Source organism: Ochotona curzoniae, unplaced genomic scaffold (assembly GCF_017591425.1).
Source record: "Ochotona curzoniae isolate NIBS_2020 unplaced genomic scaffold, NIBS_Ocur_1.0 contig_3520, whole genome shotgun sequence".
In the NCBI taxonomy this organism is placed as follows: domain Eukaryota; kingdom Metazoa; phylum Chordata; class Mammalia; order Lagomorpha; family Ochotonidae; genus Ochotona; species Ochotona curzoniae.
In genome coordinates this window covers 3,859,216-3,881,708 of record NW_024465894.1, presented here as the reverse complement: position 1 = coordinate 3,881,708, position 22,493 = coordinate 3,859,216, and the positions used below count along the sequence as shown (strand labels likewise).

Below are 22,493 nucleotides of genomic sequence, written 5' to 3'. Positions count from 1 at the left end.
TGCTAGGGCCACATTTCCACACAGTCACCGTTAAGAGGGAAGCAGTGGCAGCAAGGCCAAGCTTTCCCCTGCAGCTCCCCTCACCTCTCCAGGGCCGGGCAGGGGGTCAGCAGCTCTGGATGAAGGCTGACCCTGCCCAACCTTGTCCCTCTGCCCTCCAGGAAAGGGGCAGGGAGAAACTGATCAAGAATTACGGATCGTCCTTGCTGCTGCTTCCTGTTGCTTTACAGCATGGATGTGAAAACTGAACCATATAAAAAGGGTTTCAGAAAAGCCTGGTTTTTACTCGTTCACAAAGATGGGCTGTGCCTGGTGCTGGCTGGAGGACAAGCTCACAGGAGCACTTGCCACCGGCCAAGGCAGCTGCTGCCTTTTCCTGACAATGCCTGAGACACCACCTGGGGGGGGCAGGTAACACGCTGGACACAAGCCACTGTGAAGATACCCCAGACCCCCGCAGAGCAGCCAGGGGCCTGCGGGAGAGGGGAAGATGGTGGCCCAGTATCGCCCCAGAGCAGGCCACAGCTTCTGGATCCTTCCTTCTCCAGGTCAGCTATCGACGTGGGCTACAGAGGCTTCCGTGTGCCGCACTGCCCCACTGCCTGCACCTGCCGGACAGCCAGGCCCCTGAGGCTCCAGCGCACCCAGGAAAGCCGGGTGGATGCAGCCGCTCGGAGGGGAGCCTGGCGGTGGGAGCAGTGTGCAGACCTGGGAGACCTCACAGGGTCACCCTGGCCTACGGGGTGGGAGCAAGGACACCAGGGGAAGCCGCACCCCTTGCACCCCTCCCTCCCCTCTCACCCCACTCCCCCAGCCCGTGCCTGGCTGGGGGGAGTCTGAGCATCAGCACTTTCTTGGAGTTTCTGGGAGTTTCCAGTGAGCAAACCAGCGTGGGAACAAATCATGGCTGGTCTGGACCCTTGCCGAGGGTCCCGAGGCCCGAGCCGGCTTTGAACGCGGAGGTGAAGTCAGGTGGCGTGAGGCCCGCGGACCGGGACGCCGGAGCCCCGGGTCTGCCCCAGCCGAGGCCTCCGGAGCTGGCGGCGGGAGCTGCAGCCGCGCTTGGGCGCCAGAGGGAGCTCGCGGGGACGCGCCACGGCGCCATCCCCGCAGCTGGCTCAAACTGGTTTGGGCAGGGTGCGGCCTGCCCGGGCTGCATTCCAGGCCTCGGGCGAGCCGGCCCGGGCCCTGACTGGGCCTCCCTCAGGGTTGGCACCTGGCGGAGGAACCGGCGAGCAGGGCTCCGGGGCCCCACCGGCGCCCCCCGAGAGCCTGAGGGGGTTCCTGCGGATCCAGCAACAGCCTGGGTGGAAAATCAGCTATCCCAGGCCCGCAGTGTGGAGAAGCCCTGGCTGGAGTTGTCGGGGGGCGGGGAGGGGGAAGGGTCCTGCAAAAGTTCCCGCAAAAGTTCCCGTTGAGGAGGTTCGGTGGGGCGGAAGGTCCGGCATGCTAAGGCGTAATCCCACAGTGATGGGGGCTGGCACCTCAGGCCTGCGGCGGGGGCCCCCGCGAGGACGCGCTCCATGGAGGCAGACTCCCCTCCGCGAACTCTCCGGCATGGCTGTGCACCCTCCCTGGGAGGGTGGGATAGGGTGGGATAGGGCTGGAGTGCCGCTTCTTAATTAGCACAGCCAACAGCATTGCAGCCCATCCCTCCTCATTTTCCTCCCCCAGCACCCCGAGTGTGGGCCCGCACCCCAGCGCATCTGCGCCCACAGACATGTCCTGCGCGGCAGTGCGAGTGTCCAAGGCCGCCTCATCGCACGGCTGTCTACAAGACCTGTGCAGTGCGCAGGGAGTTCTTGGCCAGCCTGGGCCCAGACCGGGGAAGCCCCCGGCCCGCAGAGGGGGCGGGAAGGTATTAAAGTGGCTAGGCAGGGGATTTCGTGGCCGTGGGTCAACGGCCCGGGGCAGCCTCATCAGACTCCTGCAAAACTCTGTTTGCTGGTGCAAATTTTGCCAAAAATTTTCCAGCAAATGACTGCAACCTCAGGCTGTGCATATTTGGGTGGGGATGTGGAGAAATGAGCTGGAGGTGGCAGGTGCAGGACGGCAGGCATTCAGAACCCTACCCGAGCCCTGGGCTTGCCATGTAGAATACAGATTCAAATTTAATGGGGGTGGGTGTATGGGAGATGCAATGGATTTATTGCCAGCGGTGATACTAACCTGTTTTAAAAGCACATTTGCATTGAAGACATTGGGCCCACGGTGGTGGCTAAAGTTCTCACCTTGAATGTGCCAAGATCCCAAATGGGCGCAGGTTCTAATCCCGGCAGCTCCACTTCCCATCCAGCGCCCTGCTTGTGGCCTGGGAAAGCAGTCGAGGACTGGACCCTGCAGATCGGTGCAGCACCAGCCATTTCGGTCACCACAGGATGGATGATCTTCCTTTTTGTCTCCTCCTCTCTGTATATCTGACTTTGCTATAAAAATAAATCTTTCTAAAAGAAATTAGAGATAACATAATGTATTAGAATAGCAATAGAACAAGATAAATGCCAAAAATATTATTTAAAAAAAAACCATAGAAGACATCTTAGGAACACAAAACTTTCCTATACCCTGTTAGGTTCTTGGCATTGCTGGAGTGGGGGCCAGAATACACCCCTCTTTCTCCTGTAGGGTTGGGGGGGCTCTTGGTTGAGGGGCATTCAAATTTAGTGGTCTAAGAATTTCATTAGGGTGCAGCATTGTTTTAAAAGTTGCTCGCTTGGAGGAGGAAGTGGGGAATGGGCACAGCAGGCTTCCCCAAGTCCCAGGACTCCCCACCTGGCACACGCAGGTAACTGGAGTAGGGTGGGCCTGAGGTCCCAGGAGCAGCTGGTCTCTATCCTCGCTGCGCATTGTCACCTGGTGATTAAAAGCCGCTGGTACCCGAACCACACCTGCAGGAACTCGGATTTGCGAGGCTTCCGGGCGATAAAAAGTTGCGTGAGGGGCGGCCCTGGCTGGCGTCGGTTTTGTCGGGCTTTCTTTTTAAAGGAGTGGTCTAAGCCCAGGGTTTTCAGCCTGAGTCTTGTGTTGGGATCACCCAGCGAGCTTCTACGCAACACCGGTCTTCGGAGCTCAATCCCAGAGATTGGGTCTAGCCCGGATTTGTCAAATTTTCCAAGAGCCTCAGGTAATAGCGCTCTGCAAACGAGCAGGCGAACCTTGGGTCGACCAGGTGGTGCGCGGAGAAGCGCAATGCAAGCCGCGAGCCACTGGGTGGTGCTGCTCACTTGGCCCCGCGCTCCAGGAGTCGCGGCGGCCACGGCACGGTGCGCACCTGCCCCGCCTCCGCCAGACGGGCCGCGGGGCATGCAGCGGGCCAGGGGCGGGGTTCCGAGGCCCCAGAGCGGGCCAGTGCTCCCCGGCAGCCTCCATCATCCGGACCCCGTAGCCCTCCTAATGCTGCTCCTGGACGCCGACTCGTTCGAGCCGGTGCGCAGCGGGGCGCGCGAGCTCGCGCTCTTCCTGACCCCCGAACCCGGAGCAGAGGTAGGGGTCGCAGCTATAGAGATGGAGGAACCGGGTTGAGGGGTGACTGGAGGTTGGGCATCCTCTGGGCGCTGGAGGGGTCGCCGAGCATCCCCTCCTTTCCAGAGCGGGCGCCACCCAGAGATACGGCGGGTCCCCTGCTCCTCCCGCCGCCCGCCCGGCAGAGCGCCGACTACCTTCGGTCCTCACCCCTACCCCCGCGCATCCGCCGGAACGCCAGGAACGCCGGAACGCGCGCTGGGATCTGCCGCTCGGTGCCAGCCTGGGCCTCGGGGTTGGAGTGGGGAGCGGAGCGACCCCGGCCCTGCGCTGGCCCTTGGCTCCTTTCCTGTGAGCCGGGCCCGAGGCCGGAGCGGCCACGGGCTGCGCGGGGTTCGGAACGCCGAGGCCGCGGTCCGCTCTCGTTGCTAGGAGAATAGCTCGCGTCTGGCTTCTATTTTAAAGGCGCATGAGGAAAGTAGCTCTGACAAACAAGCGGTTCCCTTGCAGCTGCGGGCGGTCTGGCGAGGCTGCGGTGGAATAAGTTACTTCCCGCTGTTCACTCACAGGTGTCTTTAGGGCCAGAAAGGCGGCACGATTTCATTTTCTGTCACAAGAGCGGGGCCTGGAGGAGGGAGTGAGGAAATAGAGCCGCGTCCCTCGCCTCTTCCCGGCTGCTCCTGGTTCGGGAGTCCTCGCTCTCTCGCGACGTGGAGCGGAAGCTTGGAGTTGATAAGAACCCCCACGGGAGGCTCCGGCTAACTTTTCTGTTCCTTCCACCACCACCACCCCCGCACCAGATAGCAGCGGCCAAGAGGTGGTGAGGGCCTCCTTGGCGTCTGGGGCTGCTTTTCCTGATGATGAAAATGTTCTGGAATTAGAAATAGTGAGATCTGCAGGCTTGGTGGAAGCAGGGGGGAACCACTGGCGGGCCCCTTTACAGGGCGGCCTGTGGGAACCACGGAGGATGGCTGGGGTTTGAAGCCGTGCAGCTCGGCATCTGTAAGAACCTGGAATACCCTCTTGGGCCCCACGTGGCAGGGGTCCCAGCATTTGGACCATCTTCCCCTGCTGCTCCCAGGCCATTAGCAAGGAAGTTGGATCCGAAATGGAGCAGCCAGAACTTGAGCCCACACCCCTATGAGATAATGGTATCACAGGTGGTGGCTCAACCCGCTGGGCCACCAGCCCCTGGCTTGAGTCATTTAAAGTGGCTTAGGAAGCATGTGGAAAAGGATCGGGTGAATTCCATGTCACGCTATCCAAACATTCTATCCAACATGGCTCCGCAGGTCATTAGATGAAATTGCAATGCCGAGCTGACCAGTGTGTGTTGGTCCTCCTCGGCTTTGCTCTAGGCTGTGAGCTGCAGCTGTGCCCAGCGCTTCACTCTGTCTCGGTCAGGGATCATCCTCTAGGGGCTCTGTGGGCATTAGCTCTGTGTTCCCAGGGCTCTCTTGAACCCTGACTGAAGCCGGCCCCAGCCCCTGGAAGCTGCACACACAGGCGACCCACCCAGTGCACCTGCTGGAGTTTGTTTACCAGGAGAAACTGACACTGCTGCCATGATCACCTGCAGCTGCTCCTTGCCATTTCATTGGCGGCAGTCCGCAGCCCCTGTGGGCAGAGGAGCTGCAGCAGGGATGCCAGGCCAGGCTGCTGGGGCCAGGCCAGGCCGTAGGCCCCTCCCTCTGGCCCCATCTCCTAGCACTGCTTTGGTTTTCTCACCGAGCTGTGGAATCTGCAGCTAGGCCCAGCCTAGGGGTGGCACCTGCTCCCTTCTGCAGTTGAGTCCCTCCTGTGCCACACAGGTCCTTCAGGATGCACACAGGGTTCACAGAGCACTGAGCCTCTGTGTGTGCTGGCAGCAGCCCTGGAGACCCAGGAGGGCTTCCCTGAGGCAATGTCATTTTCAGGTGAGCCAGAGTTACAGGAGGCCTGCAAAGGAGACAAATGCTCCAGGCAGAGGAAACAGCTTGTGAAGGCGGTGGGGTGGGAAGGAGCTGGTATGGGCCTCCCTCCCCATGGCAGGGACAGTTGGCCTGCAGATGAGTTTCCGGTGCCTGTTCCCCCAACTCAGTCCCCTATCCTTCTTCCCCCACTCTGTATCTCTTGCTTGCACTTCCTCTTTCGGGGGGCAGTTTTAGGGTAGGCCCCAAAAGCTGCCTTGTGATCTTTGCGATGTGTGTCCCCCGAGGCCCTGTGACTTATGAACGTCCTGAACTCAAATGTTCCATGTGGCTGGCTGTCAGTGGAGGCCCACCCACAGGGAAGGCCTGACCCAGATCATCCAGAATCCCAGGTGGTTCTTGAGCTGGAACCTGGGGCAGGTGTGGCCCAAGGGTGGAGTCAGTGGGGGACTGTGAGGACAGGAAGAGATAGGTACCGTCTCCGGCCACATCTGGTCTTGAGTGAGTGGAGTATGATGCCCAGGAAGTCTTGGGCTGCCTCCCAACACCTGCGTAGTTCCTGTTTGCGGGCTGCTGCGTCAGTCTGTGCTGGGTTTTGAAGACAGACTTTTCTTGGGTTGATGGGAGATTGTTGTTTGCCTGTAGGAAATGGTCCATGTTCCCCGGCTGGGGCCCCCATGTGCCACAGTCCCCAGGTTTCCCTGTTGTCTCACTGACACAGAAGTTAGTAATGGTGACCTTTCCCCCTGGTGCTGGAAGTTGTGATTTTCTGCAGTCAGGGTTAACAAGAAAGGGCATTAATTTGGGACTGGTGCTGTGACGTAGTGGGTAAAGCTACTGCTGGCATTGGCAGCATCCCACATGGGCCTTGGTTCGCATCCTGGCTGCTCCACTTTCTATCCAGCTCCCTGCTAATGTGTCTGGGAATGCAGCAGAAGATGACCCATGTGCTTGGGCCTCAACCCCATGTGTGAGGCCCAGAAGCAGCTCCTGACTCTAGCCCAGCCATGGCCATTGTGGTCAGTTGGGCAGTAGACCAGTGGATGGAAGATTTCTGTCTCTCCTTCTCTCTCTCTCTGTAATTCTGCTTTTCAAACATGAATCTTTTTTAAGGGGGAAATTATTTCTCCAAACCATCTAACTGGACAAAAGGAAAGATCCAGATTAGCCAAGGGTGATCTTGATTTTCAAGAAAAATGAGAGGCACATTGATTCTTCGTAGAAGCCAGAAGGTCTGGCAGCATCTAGCCTGGCCTTGTGGTGGAAAAGCTGGCACATGCTCACCCCGGGGTCTGCTGGTCTCCTGTAGGCACTCAGGTTTGGGAGATGGGTTTGATGTGTGCAAGTGGGCACTGGTGCTGTAGCCCATCCTGTCTCAAAGGGCTCCCATTGCATTCGGTGACTTCTTGGGTCTTTGTGGCAGTCCTGCTAAGTGCTGGGCATGGCAAGGCAGGTGGATGGCCTGGGATCGTGCTGGGGAGAGATGAGCAGAGTGGGGAGCAGCAGGGTAGCGATGAGAGACCCTCGGGACTCATGGCTTCACACCCGAGGACTCCCCAGCCTGCCTGAAATGATCCAGTGCTATACCAATCCTGCAGGAATTGCAACCTGCAGTGTAGCAACTGCCCACATGGGCACCTGCATTCAGGGATGATTTAGGGCCTCTGGGAGGGAACATGTATTATTTTATGAGCATCCAGGCATCTGGGTGCCTGCCATGGGGGGCACTCCAGAACCCATGCCCCAGGGGTACTGAGGGCAGACCCAAATTCTGCAGTGAGGATGAGCTGGGCCGTGTGAGCTATGCAAAGAAGGATGCTGGGGAGGACAGAACCAGGCGGAGATCTGGCAGCTAGCTTTCTGCCGCTCAAGAGGCTAAAGTGGGTGCAGGAGACTGCAGAGGGAACTGGCTTGGCCCAAGCTGAAGCTTGGGTTCTATTCTAGGTTCCTGGATCAAATCTGCAAGAGGTGTGAGCTGGCTGTGAGCAGGGAAAGGATAGGGCTGGACTCAGCCTCAGAGCTGCGATGCTGGACCATGGGGGCAAGGTCACAGATGGTGGCCAGGGACAGAGCTGGCCAGGTTCCAAGGCCCAGAGCCTTCGGGGGTGTGAGGGCCAGGGAGGCTGCGGCTGGGAGCAGGGCAGGCTTTGTGTGAGGGAAGTGAGCTGTGTGTGTCCTTGTGGCTCTTGTGCCTTTATCCTGGGACAGCCTTGCTGTGAATGAGGGTCAGCCAGATCATCAGGCCCAAGGAGCTGAGTCCCCCACGGGCTGGGGATGATCCCAGAGTCATCAGTGAGGCTGGCTGACCTGCGGGCCACTGGTGCCACTGCGACAGGCACTCTTTTTTTTTATTATTATTATTATTATATATATTTTTTACTGGGATTCCTCCCACCCCTCTCCCACCCCTCCCCCCGACAGCAACTCTTAGGGCCAGGGAAGGCTGCCAGGGAAGGGCAGGAGGCTGGTGGGGAGTGGGTCACCCCTGCCCCCCGTAAGTGCCTCTGCTACGTATGCACATCTGTGAGCAGATGAAACCTATCCTGTCTCTAGGGAGGGCTGGGGCTTCTGTCTAATGCTCTCATCCAGAGCTCAGAAACAACCCATGAGGTGCAGTGGCAGCATTGAGGCTTTTGTTTTGTTTTGTTTTAGATGTATTTACTTTTATTGCAAAGTCAGATATACAGATAGGAGATGCAGAGAGGAAGATCTTCTGTCCATTGATTCACTCCCCAAGTGGCTGCAATGGCCAGAGCTGAGCTGATCTGATGCCAAGAGCCAGGAGCTTCTTTCAGGTCTCCCACATGAGTGCAGGGGTCCAAGGCCACAAGCAGAGAGCCTGATGGGAAACAGGGCTGCCTGGGATACGAACTGGTACCCATATGGGATCCCAATGCATACAAAGTGAGGACTTTAGCCACTAGGCTACTATGCTGGGCCCAGCATTGAATTAAAAAAAATTATTTGAAAGGCATAATTAGGGAGAAACAGAGGAAGATTGTCCATACTTTTGTTCGCTCCCCAAATGGCCGCAATGGCCAAGGACAGGAACATGGAGCTGCTTCTGGGTCTCCCACATGTGCAGGAGTCCAGTTACTTGGGCCATCTGCCACTGTCCTCCCCTGCTGTAAGCTGGGAGTTAGATCCCTTGCTGTGGCTTAACCAGTTATAACGCAACACTGCCTAAGGGATTTTTCTAAGATAAAAGAAAAAATGCTCTTTTGCAAGCCTCTGTTTGAGCCTCACCTCCAGGTGCGCCTCTGGGGCATGGGGATTAGCTGAGCTCCAGCGTTAGGTCCCAGGCTGCAAGTCCCGGCTCAGCTTCCTATACCAGTGTCCTGCCACCGTGCACCCTGGGAGGGTCCCTGCCTCTTGGCTTTGACCTTTGACCTGACCCAGCCAAGGCTGTTATGGGCATGTGGAATAGTCTCTCTCTGCCATTATTCCTCTTATTTTCCCTCTTTCAAACACACTTAAAAATATACATATTTATGTATGGGCCTGACGTGATAGCCTACTGACTAAAGTCCTCACCTTGCATGTGCCAGGATCCCATATGGGTACTGGTTTGTATCCCAGTTGCTCCACTTTCATTCCAGCTCCCTGCTTGTGGCCTGGGAAAGCAGTGGAGGACAGCCCAAAGCCTTGGGACCCTACACTCACATGAGAGACCCGGATGAGGCTACTGTCTCCCGGCTTTGAATCTGCTCAGCTCCAGCTGTTGTAGCCGCTTGGGGAGTGCACCAGTGGACAGAAGATCTTTCTCTCTGTCCCTCTCTCTCTGTAAATCTGACTTTGCAATAAAAAAAAAAAATCTTAAAAGATCTATATAAAGTAAAGAAATAAGGAAATGCTCTCCAGGGTGGGGGTGGGAGCCTGGGAGTGACCCAGTGGGACAGGCCTGTTGGGAAATCACTCCGGTGGCTGGCGGACAGGTGGGAGCCAGTGCAGGTCTGTGGAGCTGGACCTCTAAGCACCTTCAGGCAAGTGTGCTGGCCAGTCTGTGTGAGGCCACATGCCTACTCTGCCTGGACCTAGCTAGGGTCCCAGGTGTGGATCAGAAGATGTGGAACCTGTCCATGGGACTGTCTGAGAGCGTCCCACTTCCAGCCACAGAAGGTAGGGACCCAGCCTGTACTACTGCCGCTGTGCCATCTGTGCATGGGGCCTTAGCTGAAGAAGCTCCTGGACAGATGCAGGAGGCCTGAGGCTCCGCCTGGCCCTGCACTCCCGGGAGGTGGGCCCGAGAGGGAACCCGGACCTGTGCGTGATAGCTCTTCCTGTGCCGGGTCTGCGCACTTCATGGGGTTCAGGGGCTGGGTGTGATGGTCCCCAGGGAACGCTTGGTGAAGGGCCTTGGTGAACAGTGGGAGCACTGGATTCGAGCAGTCACTTATTTGTCGCCCAGATGTGCCCTGAGCAAGTGCTGGGTTCAGGGGCCACAGCCAGCACTGGACACGAGCGGGAGCCCTGTCCTTAGAGCCACACCCTGGGCCTAGTTGGGGCTGGAAGTCAGGAATAGTCACTCGCCAGGGCCATCTCGTGTGGCCTGGTGTCTACCCTCCACGTGCCAGGCCAATCTTGGACTTCAGTTTCTGGTTTGCAGAGCTCAGTCGCTGAACCCCAGGCCTGAGTGAGCCCAGGCTCTTCCTGATTTATGCCTGGATTTGGATACATTCCTCCACAGCAGCTGGAAGGGGAGTTTGACTTGCTTTCGAAATCACTTGAAATTGGCTTCATTTTCAACCAATTTTGGTTTTAAAAATTTTTTATTTGTCAGGTTGTTTTATTAATTTACAAGGCAAAGTTAGAGAGACAAAGACAGCGAGATCTTCCATCTCTTGGTTCACTCCTTGAACGACTGCAATGGCCAAGGCCAGACTAGGTCAAAGTCGGGAACTTCATCCTGGTCTTCCTCATGGGTGGCACAGGCCCAAGCACTTGGGTCAACCGCTGCTGCTTTCCAAGCCATTATCAGGGAGCTGGAGAGGAACTAGAGCAGCCAGAACTTGGCCCACCGTCCAAGTAGAATATCAGCGTTACAGGTGGTAACTCTGTAACTGCCCACTATGTCACAACACCAGCTCCTAAAAGTACGTGCCTGCGACAAATGCCTGTGGCTTTCCCCCATCCTCGCACTTGTTCCTCTCTGCTCAGGCCGCCACGCTTTGTTGCTTGTGCTACTTTCAGGACAGTTCCGTGCCCGCATCATGTACCTTTATATGGTGCCGTGTGCACTGCCCATGTCTTCTGTGGGGGTGGGCAGGGAGCTGCCTGAGTATTTCTAACAGCCAGACAGCTTCCTTGTCTGAACTGGAGCTGAGCTCGCTGTTTCTTGGTGGATGTTTGGGCGGTGCAGTGTCTCCTGCTGTCACAGGTGTACGGAAATCCACACCTCTGGATATTCTTCCTGTGCTGACGGTGGCACATAGGATTGCTGCCAAGGTGGAGACCATCAGAGTTGCGAAGGGTACACCTATTTTCAATTTCTCTAAAATTATTCATTTTTATTTGAGAGGCAGAGGGAGAGAGAAATATCTTCATCCCCAAATGGCTGGAACGGCTAAGGCTGGCCAAGCCAAAACCAGGAACCAAAAGCTTCATCCAAGTCTCCCATGAGGGTGCAGAGGCCCAAGGCTTTTGGTCATCCTCCACTGTTTTCCCAGGAGTATCAGCAAAGAGCTGGATCAGAAGTGGAGTAGCCGGGACTTGAACCGGTGTCCATATGAGATGCCAGCATTACAGGCAATAATAAAATCGGCTACACCACTGTGCTGGTCTCACCCGTCTTCAGTATCAGTTCTATTGCCAAACTCTTGTGGAACTCAGGGTTAGGGTGAATATAGAAGAGAGCCATCAGCCCTTTCCAGGACACACTTCAAGGTCAAGGGTCTGTGTGGGACTGGGACAGGAATTCTGTTCTGCTTCCGGAGCCTGGCAGGGAAGTGTCCCGCACTTCATTTCTGGGACATGGTTGTTACTGATCCCGCATGTGTGACCAAGCTCCTGGCAATGCCTCACAGTTGCTCCATGGCTATGCCCCACGACAGCCAGCGCTGCTGTTTCTTCCTTTCTTCCTGGGTCCAGAGGGGCTGTTTTTCCCGCCTCGGGTGGAGCAGGCCTGCTGCTGCTGAGCAGGACCCCTGCAGGTGCGTGCATGTGTTTGTGCCTGTTCCCCTGGAGTCCCCCTGGAGTCCCTGGCCATGAGAGGAGATAGAGGTCATGCATGCTGGCGAGATGCCCGCTCCCGCTGGTGTCTGCTCCCCGAGTATGGCTCCCAGCTGGGCCCAGGCCCATCCCGGGAGCCAGCGGAAGGCTTTGTGCCGGTGGCTGCTGCCTCTGCCTTGGGGGACCAGCTGGGGAGCAGGGTGTCTTGTGGGAGCGGACTCTTGTTGGGAGTCTCTGGGGCTTGAACTCCAGAAGGTGGACTCTGCTCCTTCTTGCATTTAGACACCACCGCCCGAGGCAGTGTGCAGCTGGAGTAGGGGAGACCGCAGCTCAGAGCAGCCAGGAAGGGGCGCCTTTTTCTTCCTTCACTCCTGAGTCAGAGCAGGGTCCAGTTCTGGTTCCACATGTCGGCTCTGTGACTCTCAGCAGGTGACTCATCCTCTCTGACCTTCTCCTGCCCAGGGAGGGGTGGACAGCACCTTTCCTGGAGGGTTCTTGCTGGGAACCAGGTGAGCTCCTTGTGGTCGGCACACTCTCACTCCTCCGGTGACATGGGTGTCTGGAGCAGCCCTTTGTGGACTGGCCTGTCCTGTGCCCACCTTCAGTCATGCTGAACATGTCACATTGACTTTTTCGCAGCCCTGCCAGGTGGTGTGATAACTCCCATCACAAGGACCACCCACAATGCCCAAATCCACACATTGGGCTCGGGTGTCAACGGCTGGCAGAGGGGACCCCGAGGTGGCTGTCAATGGGCTGCAGCCCATGACAGGCCATATATGTAGGTAGACACACTTCCTGGGGCTGGGCTAGCCTGGCTCTTACGAGGGTCCTGCCTTCCCTAGCATGGTGGAAGAACTCCACACTGGAGCTTCCACCTGCCAGTCTCACCCCTTCTACCCCTCTCACCTTCCCCTCTTCCCATTCCCTCCTTGTCCCCTAGTGTGCTAATGACTTTCATTTGACCACAGTCGAGTTTCTGGAGGGTGGGGGAGGGTCTCCTCACTTCCCCTTCTTGGGGAGGCTGCCATGAAGGCCCAGAATAGCCTGGCCAGCTGTGAGTGGCAGGCTGGGGAGCTGAGTGTCGCCTCTTGCCCCTCATGCTATTTTTATTCACACCGCAGAGCTGGGGTTTGGTGCAATGGTTGGTTTTCTTGTGGGGACACGTGGGTGGTGGTGGGTCCTGCAGGTGCACAGCGTAAGGTGGGGCCAGGCACTCCTATTCTGGGTGACTTTCCCTGCTTCAAACCAGCACCACCATCTTTCACACATCATGAGAGGAGCATACGCTGCAGGCGAAGAGAAGTTTAAACTGATTTTTGCATAAAGGAATAAAGTAGGGCGGTTCGTGTTTGGCTTGGCCCAGGCAGCGTTCAAGGTGTGTGTGTGTGTGTGTGTGTGTGTGTTTCTTGAATGTATGCCAATATTTGAAAGTTGGAGCTCATTTTCTATAAAATGAGAATTCCTGGTTTTTGAACAAGTGGGAAGATCTGGCCAGTCCCAGGCTGTGTGGGGACTGGCCAAGGCCTGAAAGATATTGGATGCTCGGCTCACATAAGACTGTCCGGCTCCTCATAGGCGCCCACTCCCCATCGCTGCTGGCCTTTGCATGACTAGGGTTGGGGGGCAATTCAAGTTAACACAGGTGAGCGCATGTACATCCTGTGTGTGGCCCCTGCACATGGCGGGTCTCTACACTGCCTGCAGCTGCTGACTCTTCTGTGTGGGGGCTGAGCAGGGACCATTGAGCTCCCATTTCTTGGCTACCTCTTCTGGCTGTGTGACCAGCTCTGGGTGACCTGGCCCTGGCCCCCCTGAACTTATGACCTGCTGTCCATGCAGCCTCAGGAGGCTGAGCGTCCCCATGTAACTGCTGTTCGTGTTCCCTGATCCCATCTTTCTGAAGAGCGACCGGGCTGCTGTCCAGTGAGGCCGCGGAGGTTTGGGAAAGAGGCAGGCTGGGACAGAACTAGGCATGAGCCTGTGATTTAGTTTGCTTAAGTCAAAGAAGGGACTTTGTCGCCCTGGAAACCGCCTGCTAATCTCCAGGCTTCTGGCTCTTTTTCAGGCGAAGGAGGTTGAGGAGACCATCGAGGGGATGCTGCTGGGGCTGGAGGAGTTCTGCAGCCTGGCCGACATGGTGAGGTTCCCCCACCCCCACCCCCCGTGGAGCCAGGCCCAGCCAGACTTCAGCCCCGAGCTGGGCTTTCCTGGGGAAGCCATTTTGGTGGTGATGTAGCAACCAGAAGGAATGGGGCAGCGGCCAGCGGCAGGAGGCCAGCCACACGCTCGGGCCCTCCCTCTCCCTCCACCCCAAGGCTTCCTGGGGCGGCCATCTTGGCTCCGTCCTTCCCGAGAGGAGCCGGGAGCCGGACACAAGGTGGCGCCCTCGGGCCCGCCGCGGGAGCCGGCCGCCGTGGGGAGACTATATTTAACTTCGCTCTGCGCTGCCAGCGCCCTGGCAACATGGAGCCGGTCAGGAAGTGGCTTCAGGCCTGTGCGGCCTAGGAGAGCCTGGAGCCTGGGCCTTGCCGTGGGCATCGGTTCTCCTCCTGGGTCCCTCTGCTTCCCCTCCGTATTTCCTCCTGGCCTGCTGCGATGGGTCAGGCTTCCTAGGCTTGGAGAGGAGGTGGGTGGAGTACACCTTCTCCTCTACACAGCTCAAACTAGGTCCTGTATCCCCAGGGTTCTCACCAGCTCCACGTGGAACTTTCTAGAAGTGCCCAAGCTTCCCAAAGGCTTGACAACAACGTGACTGTGGAGGTCTAAGGGATGGAGCACTGGTTCCTGACCAGGCTCTGCCTCTCCCTATAGTGGATGCCTCTGGCCAGTTAGGTCCACCACCCCGGCCCACGTGTAGATTTGGGACCCCAAAACCCGCGTCAGAGTCTGAGTGGAGTTTGCAAGCACCTTGGGGAGCAACATGAACATCAGCCTCATATCCCAAACACCACGGGGTCCCCACAAGACTGGTGGGTCTTGGAGACCTCTGGAGCATGGCAGTGGACAAGACGGGGATGTCCCCAAGGGGCCATGTGTGCCATTCCCTTTGGGGAGCTGGTGCTGGAGGCCACAGGCAGGCCTGCCCCACCGTTGGTCACCACACGCAGGCACCTTCTCACAACATGAGGACGCAAGGTGCAGGGGTGATGGGTTTGGGGAGTAAGGACTGTGTGCTGTTAGGCCCGGGTTGTTTAGCAGAGGTGTTCAGCCCTGCCTGGGTGGCTGGGTGCACCTGCAGAGGAGCGGAGGATGACCTAGACCTGTTAGTAGGCAGCTCAGTGGGAAATGGAGCAGCCAGAATAGGAATCGGTGCCCCTAGGGGAGGCTGGCTTTCCTGGCGATGGTTTTACCTGCTTCACCATAACACTATTCCTTCTGTACAGAGTCTAAGCTAAGGTCACCAGCAGGTGCTCCAGGCCCACCTGTAGACTTGGTACTTCTAGGGGGAAAGTAGTTTAAATTCCATGCAAAAAAAAAAAAATATGAATTTCTGAATTCTCTTGGAAAAGTAAAAAATCTGGCTCCTCCTAAGCTGCCCATTTCTTCTGGCAAGCCCTCTCCCCCAACCCCAGCGCTGGGGCCCTGTAATGGCTGCAAATGAGCCCCCATCGTGGCCTCGCTGCTCCAGGCCACCGTGAGCTTGTGTATTTTTCTCAGCACGGATATTTCTATGCCCTCGACCTCTCTGACAGTGGGGCAGATAAATGCGCAGTGAGGGGTTCAAGGAGTCTGTGCTGCAGTTGGTGGGGTGCAGCGTTTCTAGGTCAGACTTACACAGCCTCCTCTCCAAGGCCCAGAGCATGCACTTGGCCCCCAAGGGTGTAGGGTACGCAGTCCCTGCGCCCTTTGTGGAGTGTGAGTGTGTGTTATCGTCTCAGCTGCTGCTGGGGAGGCTTGGCTTGCTTGGTGTGTCTGTGCCCGGCCACCTGGGGTGCTGTGGCTGCAGGATACTGCCTGTTTGTCAGCCCCAGCTTGCCACCTGCTTCTGTCTTTTATTTAAGTTTGTTTCCTTTTTTTTTTTTAAAGAGAGGCAGGGAATGCCTATCTTCTGGTTCATTCCCCAAAAGCCTCCAGTGGCTGGGGCTGAAGCCAGGACCCTGAAACTCGATGTAAGTTTCTGGTCATTTCCCCCTCTAGGGGTCTGCTGGGGAACCTGGGGCTGGCAGGTGGGGCATGCATGGAGACCAGGCACTGCTGTACAGGACACCTGGGTCTTCATTGCTATGACTGAAGCCCACCCCTGCCTTCCTCTTTAGAGCTGTTTAAAATGCAAGAGGTTCCTTGGTGCCTCTGTGGTGCATTAGCGTTGTCCTTCAGGGCTCTGTTGCTGGGTCCCAGACCTACCTACAGAAGCACTTAGGCCCCAGGGACACCAACTCCAGGCTACCTCCCTGCTGTTAACCCCCAGCCCAGTGCATCATGCCACATACCATGTCTCCCTCTGCCTGTCCTTCCCACCGTGGGGCCCTGGGTACACAGCAGCACCTCTCGGAGCCTTTGCTGCCACCTCTGTAGCGAAGAGACGGTGGCCCTGGTCATTCTTTGCTGCACCAGATTCCCCTGTGACTTAGTGGTGTGATAGTGTGGCTGACTTTGTGGTTTAGAGCCAGGCACAATGGGACAGCCCTTGGTGACTCATGAGCCACCTACCTGGGTGGGGATGTGCAGGTTCTGGCTCCTGCACTCTCCTGTCCAGTGCCTGGGCTCATTAGCATAACTGGCACATAGACTGTCTGCATGATTGGTTTGAGGGCAGGCTGTGGCTGTGGGAACTGACAGTGTCACCTCGGGCATACAGATCAAAGCAATCACAGGATCCACCCAGAATCAGGGAAGAGAGGGGTAAGTATTGTGACCTGCTAAGTCACAGCTTGGGCTGCCCCATCCCCCATCAGGGTGCCTGTATTGGAACCCAAGCTTGGTGCCTGCTTAGCGCATGCTGTAGGAAGCAGGAGATCATGTGGCCCAAGTACTGGGGTCCCTGCTTACAGCATGGGAGATCTGAATTGAGTTGCAGGCTCCTGGCTTCAGCCTGGCACAGTCTTTGTTGTTGCCACCATCTGGGGAATAAACCAACAGGTAGAAGATTCCTCTCTGTGTTTCAAACAAGCCTGCTAATTAACAACAATTTAAAAGGTGGTGTTAATTGATGACAGTGCACATGAGACGGTGGTTAGCTCTGGGAAGGTGGCCAGGTGCTGGGACGGGGGCCGTTAACATGGATGGAAACATATGCACACCTTCATCAAGCCACTGTCCACTGAAAGACTGTTACCACCTGTCCTTTACGTTCTGCTGAAAATGCTTGCTGAGCATGGCTGCCTGCTGTCTGTGATGGCCGATACATGGCCACTCCGATGGCATCGGCCCTGCAGTACCCGGCATGCTGTCCACACCACCAGCTTGGCAAGGCTCAGGGCCCCACTGGCATCTGGGCACCTTCTCTGATGCTCTGATGCACCAGTGGCCTCCCCAACTCCCAGTCAGCAGGGAGCAGACGCTCACTTCCCTCACATGCATGGAGAAAATTTCTTGTTGGCCTGGGCCCAGCACTTGCATTTGGCATTGGTGCAGGTTATTGGGTCAAGTGCATTTGGCTCTCCTTCCTAGGGGCCTTGACTCATCATGGATGGCCGTCTGAGCTCTGATGACCTCATTACCTGCCGTCCAGACTCCTGGGCTCCAAGAGCAGCCCTGGGGAGATGGGGGGAGAGGTGGGGAAGGGCCCCCAGGATCCCCAGTATCCCCAGGGGGATGCCTCCTACTCACTGACATCTCCTTCCTCTTCTTGGGGTGTGACGTGGTCACATGTGCCTCATCCCTCTACCTGAGAACCCTCTATAAGGAGGAAGGTGCTCCAGGTGGCCATGAACTGCCTGTTGGGGAGACTCTAGGGCGTGGTGGGGGCTGTGGTTAACCAGAGGGGGGCAGCTGTCACCAGCTGCAGCTGTTTTTCTCCTGACCATGGGCTCAGGGCACCAGGTTGTCTGAGTTCCCATCAGGAGCCAGAGCTGTCGGCTGCAAAGGGACATGCCCAGAACTGAGATCGCAGCCTCGTGCTTGCTTGTGTTGACACTCACTGAGTCCAGTAGAATGCATCCGTGGGCCTATGGCGCTGGGCCTGGGTGGCCTTATGCCAGCCTGGGTTGGAATTCTCCATCGCCTACTCTCCGGCTTCTGGTCCCAGCTCTGCTAAGCTCACTCCCATAGCAGGACACAGTCTGACCCATCCCTCTGTGGCTGGGTCACCATTGAACATAGTGTTTCCTGGGGTGAGGCCAAGGGAAAGGCCTGGGGGTCTCTCAGCCCCAGAGAGACTGCAGCCCACCCTGGAGAAGCCACTGCCGAGGTGGGGCTTTTTGCCCTGCCCACAAATTCAGCTGGTTCTGATTCATTCCGATGAGGGGAGGGAAAGGTCCCTGGACCTTGCCCTCGACCACTTTTCTTTTGCCCCTGGAGGTGACTGAGATCAGTCCCAATCCTCTCGGCCTTGTCCTGTTCTTAGGGAAGGATTTGCACCTGCCGGGCTGAGTTCAGAGCTGGCCATATGTCCATTATCTGCTCTTGGTGATGTTCTGCAGAAACCTTGCCAGGGGGAGTCTGGGGAGGAAAGTGAGGATGCTGAGGACTTGACCTGCCACAGGCCTTGAATGCAGATGCTGCAGGAGCAAGCGGCAGGGATGAGACGCTGGGGAGTGGTGGGGACTGGGGAAGCTGGCGAACTCGGGGCCCAGCCATCAGGCCCCAGTGTTGCCAAAGTAGGTGCTCTAATTTTTTAAAAAGATTGATTTTATTGGAAAGGCAGAATGAGGAGAAATGGTAAGCAAGGCCTCCCGTTTGCTGGTATATTCCCCAAATGTCTGCAGAGGCTGGAACTGGGTCAGGCCAGGAATCTCCTCTGGGTTTCCCATGTGTGCAGGGGCCCAAGGTCTTGGCCATATTCCATGCTTTCCCAGGCCATAGATGGAAAGCTGGATTGAAAGTGGAGCTGCGGGCCCTGTGCAGTGGCTTAGCGGCTAAAGTCCTTGCCTTGAATGTGCTGGCACCAGCATCCCACATGAGCACACTGGGTTCGAGTTGCTGCTCCATTTGCAATTGAGCTATCCTGTTAAGATGCCTGGGGAGGCAGTGAACCAATAAATGAATACAGCATGTTCTAGTAGGAGACTTAGTCTCACCATGTGGACCCAGCAACGTACATCTGTGGCTGTGTGCAGGGACAGTCTGACCCAGTCCTTGCTGGCCAATGGACTTGGAGCCAGGTACCCCCAGGATGAAGGCAGAGCTGTGGCCGAAGGAGATGGGTGGATATGAGGAAGGCTATCAGGAGTGGGCATTTACACACGCTGATCATAAGGATGAAGGTTCTAAGACTTGGTAAGGGAGACGGGGTGTGGCACATATGTGTGTGTTGGAGCAGGGAATGTCCTGTGTGGTTGTGTATGTGTGTGTGTGGTTGTAGTGTCCTGTGTAGTTGTATGTATGCAGTGTCCTGTGTGGCTGTATGTGTATGTTTGTATGCATGTGCCAGGGTTGGGGGGCCCAGTGGGTGGGTTGGGGCTGCTGTCATCACTGGGCCTGGCTGAGCAAGGTTCGCTTAGCCATCGGGGCAGATGGGCCGAGGGCCCCAGACCCTCACTGGTTGTGGTCTGCTGGCCACCTCAGTCCTTGCCCCAGCATGCCAGCTTGCCTTGTTAGAGCCTGCAACCACGAGGGTGTGAGAGCGAGAAAGAGGAGTAGGCAGGGAGGGCCAGCATGAGATGGAGTGGCAGTCTCTGGAAGTAACTCCTGTCACTTGGGCCAACTCCTTGGTAGAAATGAGTTCCTAGGCTTGGCCACCATCTAGGGGAAAGGGAGACATCAGGGTGTGGGCCACAGGGGTGTCTCCACCTTGTGCCATTATAGGAAAGGGGGCGCAGAGAGGTGTAGTGATTTGCTCAGAGTCCCCCAGCTCAGGATGAGTGGAGCTTGAGTCCCAAATCTATTTGCTGGGTGCCCACTAGTGGCTCTCTAATTGTGGCCCCAAGGTCTCCCCACCCTGGTGTTGCCTTGGAGCCTTGGCCAGCAGACTGGACTTGAGGCAGGCACAGGCTGGGAGTCAGCATTTGCAGGTGTCCCTCACGGTGTTTGCAAACACAGGAATTAGGCTTGGTCCTTTGGCTTTGATGGACCCCAGGCATCCTGATATGGGCAGACCCCAGGCTGATTCTGGCATCGAGGGGGCAGGACTGCTTTGTGGAGTTGACAGTCGCTGTCAGGGGTCTTCTAAGCAGAGTCAGTTATGGGAGACGGTAGAGCCATGCTTGGCACTGTGCCTGTGTGTGGGAAGCACTTGACACACGGGAGCTGTGGTTTTCATTAGCGTCGTTAATGAGCATTCAAGATAATTATCAACTTGTTAATATTCCAGCGCAGTGGAAAAGGGGCCTTAGCACTGCTTTGCTTCAGGGAAGTGGTTCTTGCCGCCGTTCAGGGGTTTAGAAAAATGCTCTCTAGTTTTGGGTGTGTGCTGCTGCGTGTTTAGGGCCACGGTGATTTGTTATTGTGCAGTGAGTGATATTTGGGTGCATCTGGTCCTGAGACTCCTGCGTGGGACCCGGGTTGTCCCCTGACCAGTCCTTGACTGGGCTGCTACATGATGTCTTGGCTGCCAGCAGGGCGTGGGGTCTGGAGGGGATGTGGGGTTGCCATGCAGGGCCTGACGAGCTGCTCTGTGCTCTGCAGATCAGGAATGACACGTCACAGATCCTGGAGGAAAATATCCCGCTACTCAAGGCCAAAGTGACAGAACTGCGCAGCATCTATGCCAAGGTGGACCGGCTAGAGGTGCGCCCGGGGCTGGGCAGGGGCTGGTGGGGTCTTGATCTGAATCTCAGTCTCCTGTGTAGTATGCTGGTCTGGACTTCAGAATGGGATGTTATGCCCAGGAGAGGGGCTGGTGAGGAAAAGAGGTCAGGGTCAGGTTTTTTTTTTTTTTTTTAAGATGACCAATCAGAATTTGCTTCTGAAATTAGAAATCGGGCTATTTTACATAAAAATGCAAATTCAAAGCTTTAAAAAAATTCAAAAAGCTTCTGGGGCTAGCATTGTGGCATAGCTTGTAAAGCTGCCGCCTGGGACACCTGCTTCCTATGTGGCTTGCAGTTCAGGTCCTGGCTGCTCCACTTCCCATCCAGCTTCCTGCTAGTGGTCTGGAAAAAGCAGTGGAGAATGGCCCCAGTGCTGGGCCCCTGCCACCCATGTGGGATGCCTGGAGAATGCTCCTGTCTTGTGCCGGGCCCAGCTCTGGCTGTTGTGGCCATTTGGTGGGGAGTTGGACTGGCAGATGGAAGACCTCTCTGTATCATACTTTCTCTCCATAGCTCTTTCAAATGTTTTTGTAAAAATGTTGTAAAATTTTGTAAAAATGTTCCTGGGTCAACATTGCTTTAAACATTTGGGCCTGTTTCTTTCTCAAGGTATAAACCTATAGATTGTATACTTCTCAGGTGTGCAGTTGTGAGAATGTTCACCTGGCTCAGTGGAGAGAGAGAACTTCCTGGGTCACTACCATTGTCCCTCAGAAAGTACTTGGGCTTGGTGTGGGCACCGTGGGATGGTAGCTTAAGCCACTTCCTACAATGCCAGCATCCTATTTGAAGGCCAGTTTGAATCCCAGTTGCTTTATTTCCTGTCCAGCTCCCTGCTAATAGCCTGGGAAAGTAGTGAGGGAGGGCTCAAGTATGTGGATTCCTGGCCTCCATGTGTGAGACCTGCATGGAGCTCAGGCCCTGGTTTTGGCCTAGCCCAGCCCTGGCTATTGTGGCCATTTGGGAAGTGAACAGCTAGAAGATTCTCTATCTTCTTGTCTTTCTTTCTGTGTTGATGACGTATCCCACCCACCTCCTTACCTGCATGCTGGGATTAGGTATATAGCTGCCTTTCCCTCATCCCTGCCTTTTCAGGCTACACGGCCAGGCCAGTCCCCTGGGGAGGAGCCCCAGGTCATGGTGGTAGTGTTGTCAAGCTGGGCCCACAGGTCAGATCCTGGGCTCCTGGCACCTTGCCCAGAGAGGGAATGGGGACTTTGGTGGCACCGAGTTGGCAGAGAATTAATATTTTCATCCTCAGAGAAAGGCAGGAATCCAAGGCTTTGCTCTCGGATTAGCTGACTCATTTGTGTGCTGCCGCGCACACTTGCGTGTCTGAGAGGGAGGAAGATGAAAGTTCAGCCACTGTGCCGCCTTGCTGGGCTGCCCCAGCCCCATTCCTAGCATGCTGCCCCCTGACACTTGTGGGTGCGTGTGGAGCCCAAGGTCAGAGCTGAGACTGGAGCCTTGGCCATGTGCTGCAATGCCAACTGGAGTCATGGAACTGGCCCCCTGTTCTGAGAATACCGGAACCCATCCAAGAGATGGCAGGTATTGCTCTGCTGCCTCTTTGATTACAGTGGCCCTTGTTCATGGTGTCACTTCAGGGACCTGCACTCAACCATGGTCCTAAAGTATGAAAACTGTAGACATAACCTGTAAGTATTGTCATGTTACTTATATTTATTTGAGAGGCAGATGGAGATGCCCACACATGCCCACACAGCTCAGGCTGGGCTAGGTTGAAGCTGGTAGTCGAGACCTCAGGCTGTGCCTCCCACATGGCAGCAGAGCGACCCCTTCTGCTCCGGGGTGCACAGTAGCAGGAGCCAAGATGCAAACCCCAGGCCCTGACACAAGGCACGGGTCTTCCAAAGTGGCCTTGTAACTGCTGCAACATGTGCCCACCTGTAAATTCTAAACCTCCTACAATCCTGAGTGTCGTGGTAAAATCTCAAACCCCACCTCCTGGTCCTGCGTTACCACTTATGCTTTTGGTGTGGTGGGAGAATACATAGGGCACACTGGGGTCAGTGCTGCAGTTTGAGGCCTCCATTGGTGGTCTTGGAATGTATTCCTCATGGCTAAGGGGGCATCCCAT

At 56.3% G+C, this 22,493-nt stretch overlaps 1 protein-coding gene across 3 annotated transcripts in view; it reads left to right on the top strand.

The window, feature by feature from the left end:
* The first annotated feature begins 3,303 nt into the window (after positions 1-3,303).
* The window catches only part of BCAS4 (breast carcinoma amplified sequence 4), a 45,043-nt gene continuing 25,853 nt past the window's right edge, over positions 3,304-22,493 (top strand). For all 3 annotated transcript variants that reach the window (XM_040981313.1, XM_040981314.1, XM_040981312.1), the window contains exons 1-3: positions 3,304-3,483; positions 13,609-13,680; positions 20,268-20,369. In XM_040981313.1, coding sequence (XP_040837247.1) covers positions 3,304-3,483; positions 13,609-13,680; positions 20,268-20,369 — 354 coding nt within the window. The remainder of the gene's footprint in view (positions 3,484-13,608; positions 13,681-20,267; positions 20,370-22,493) is intronic.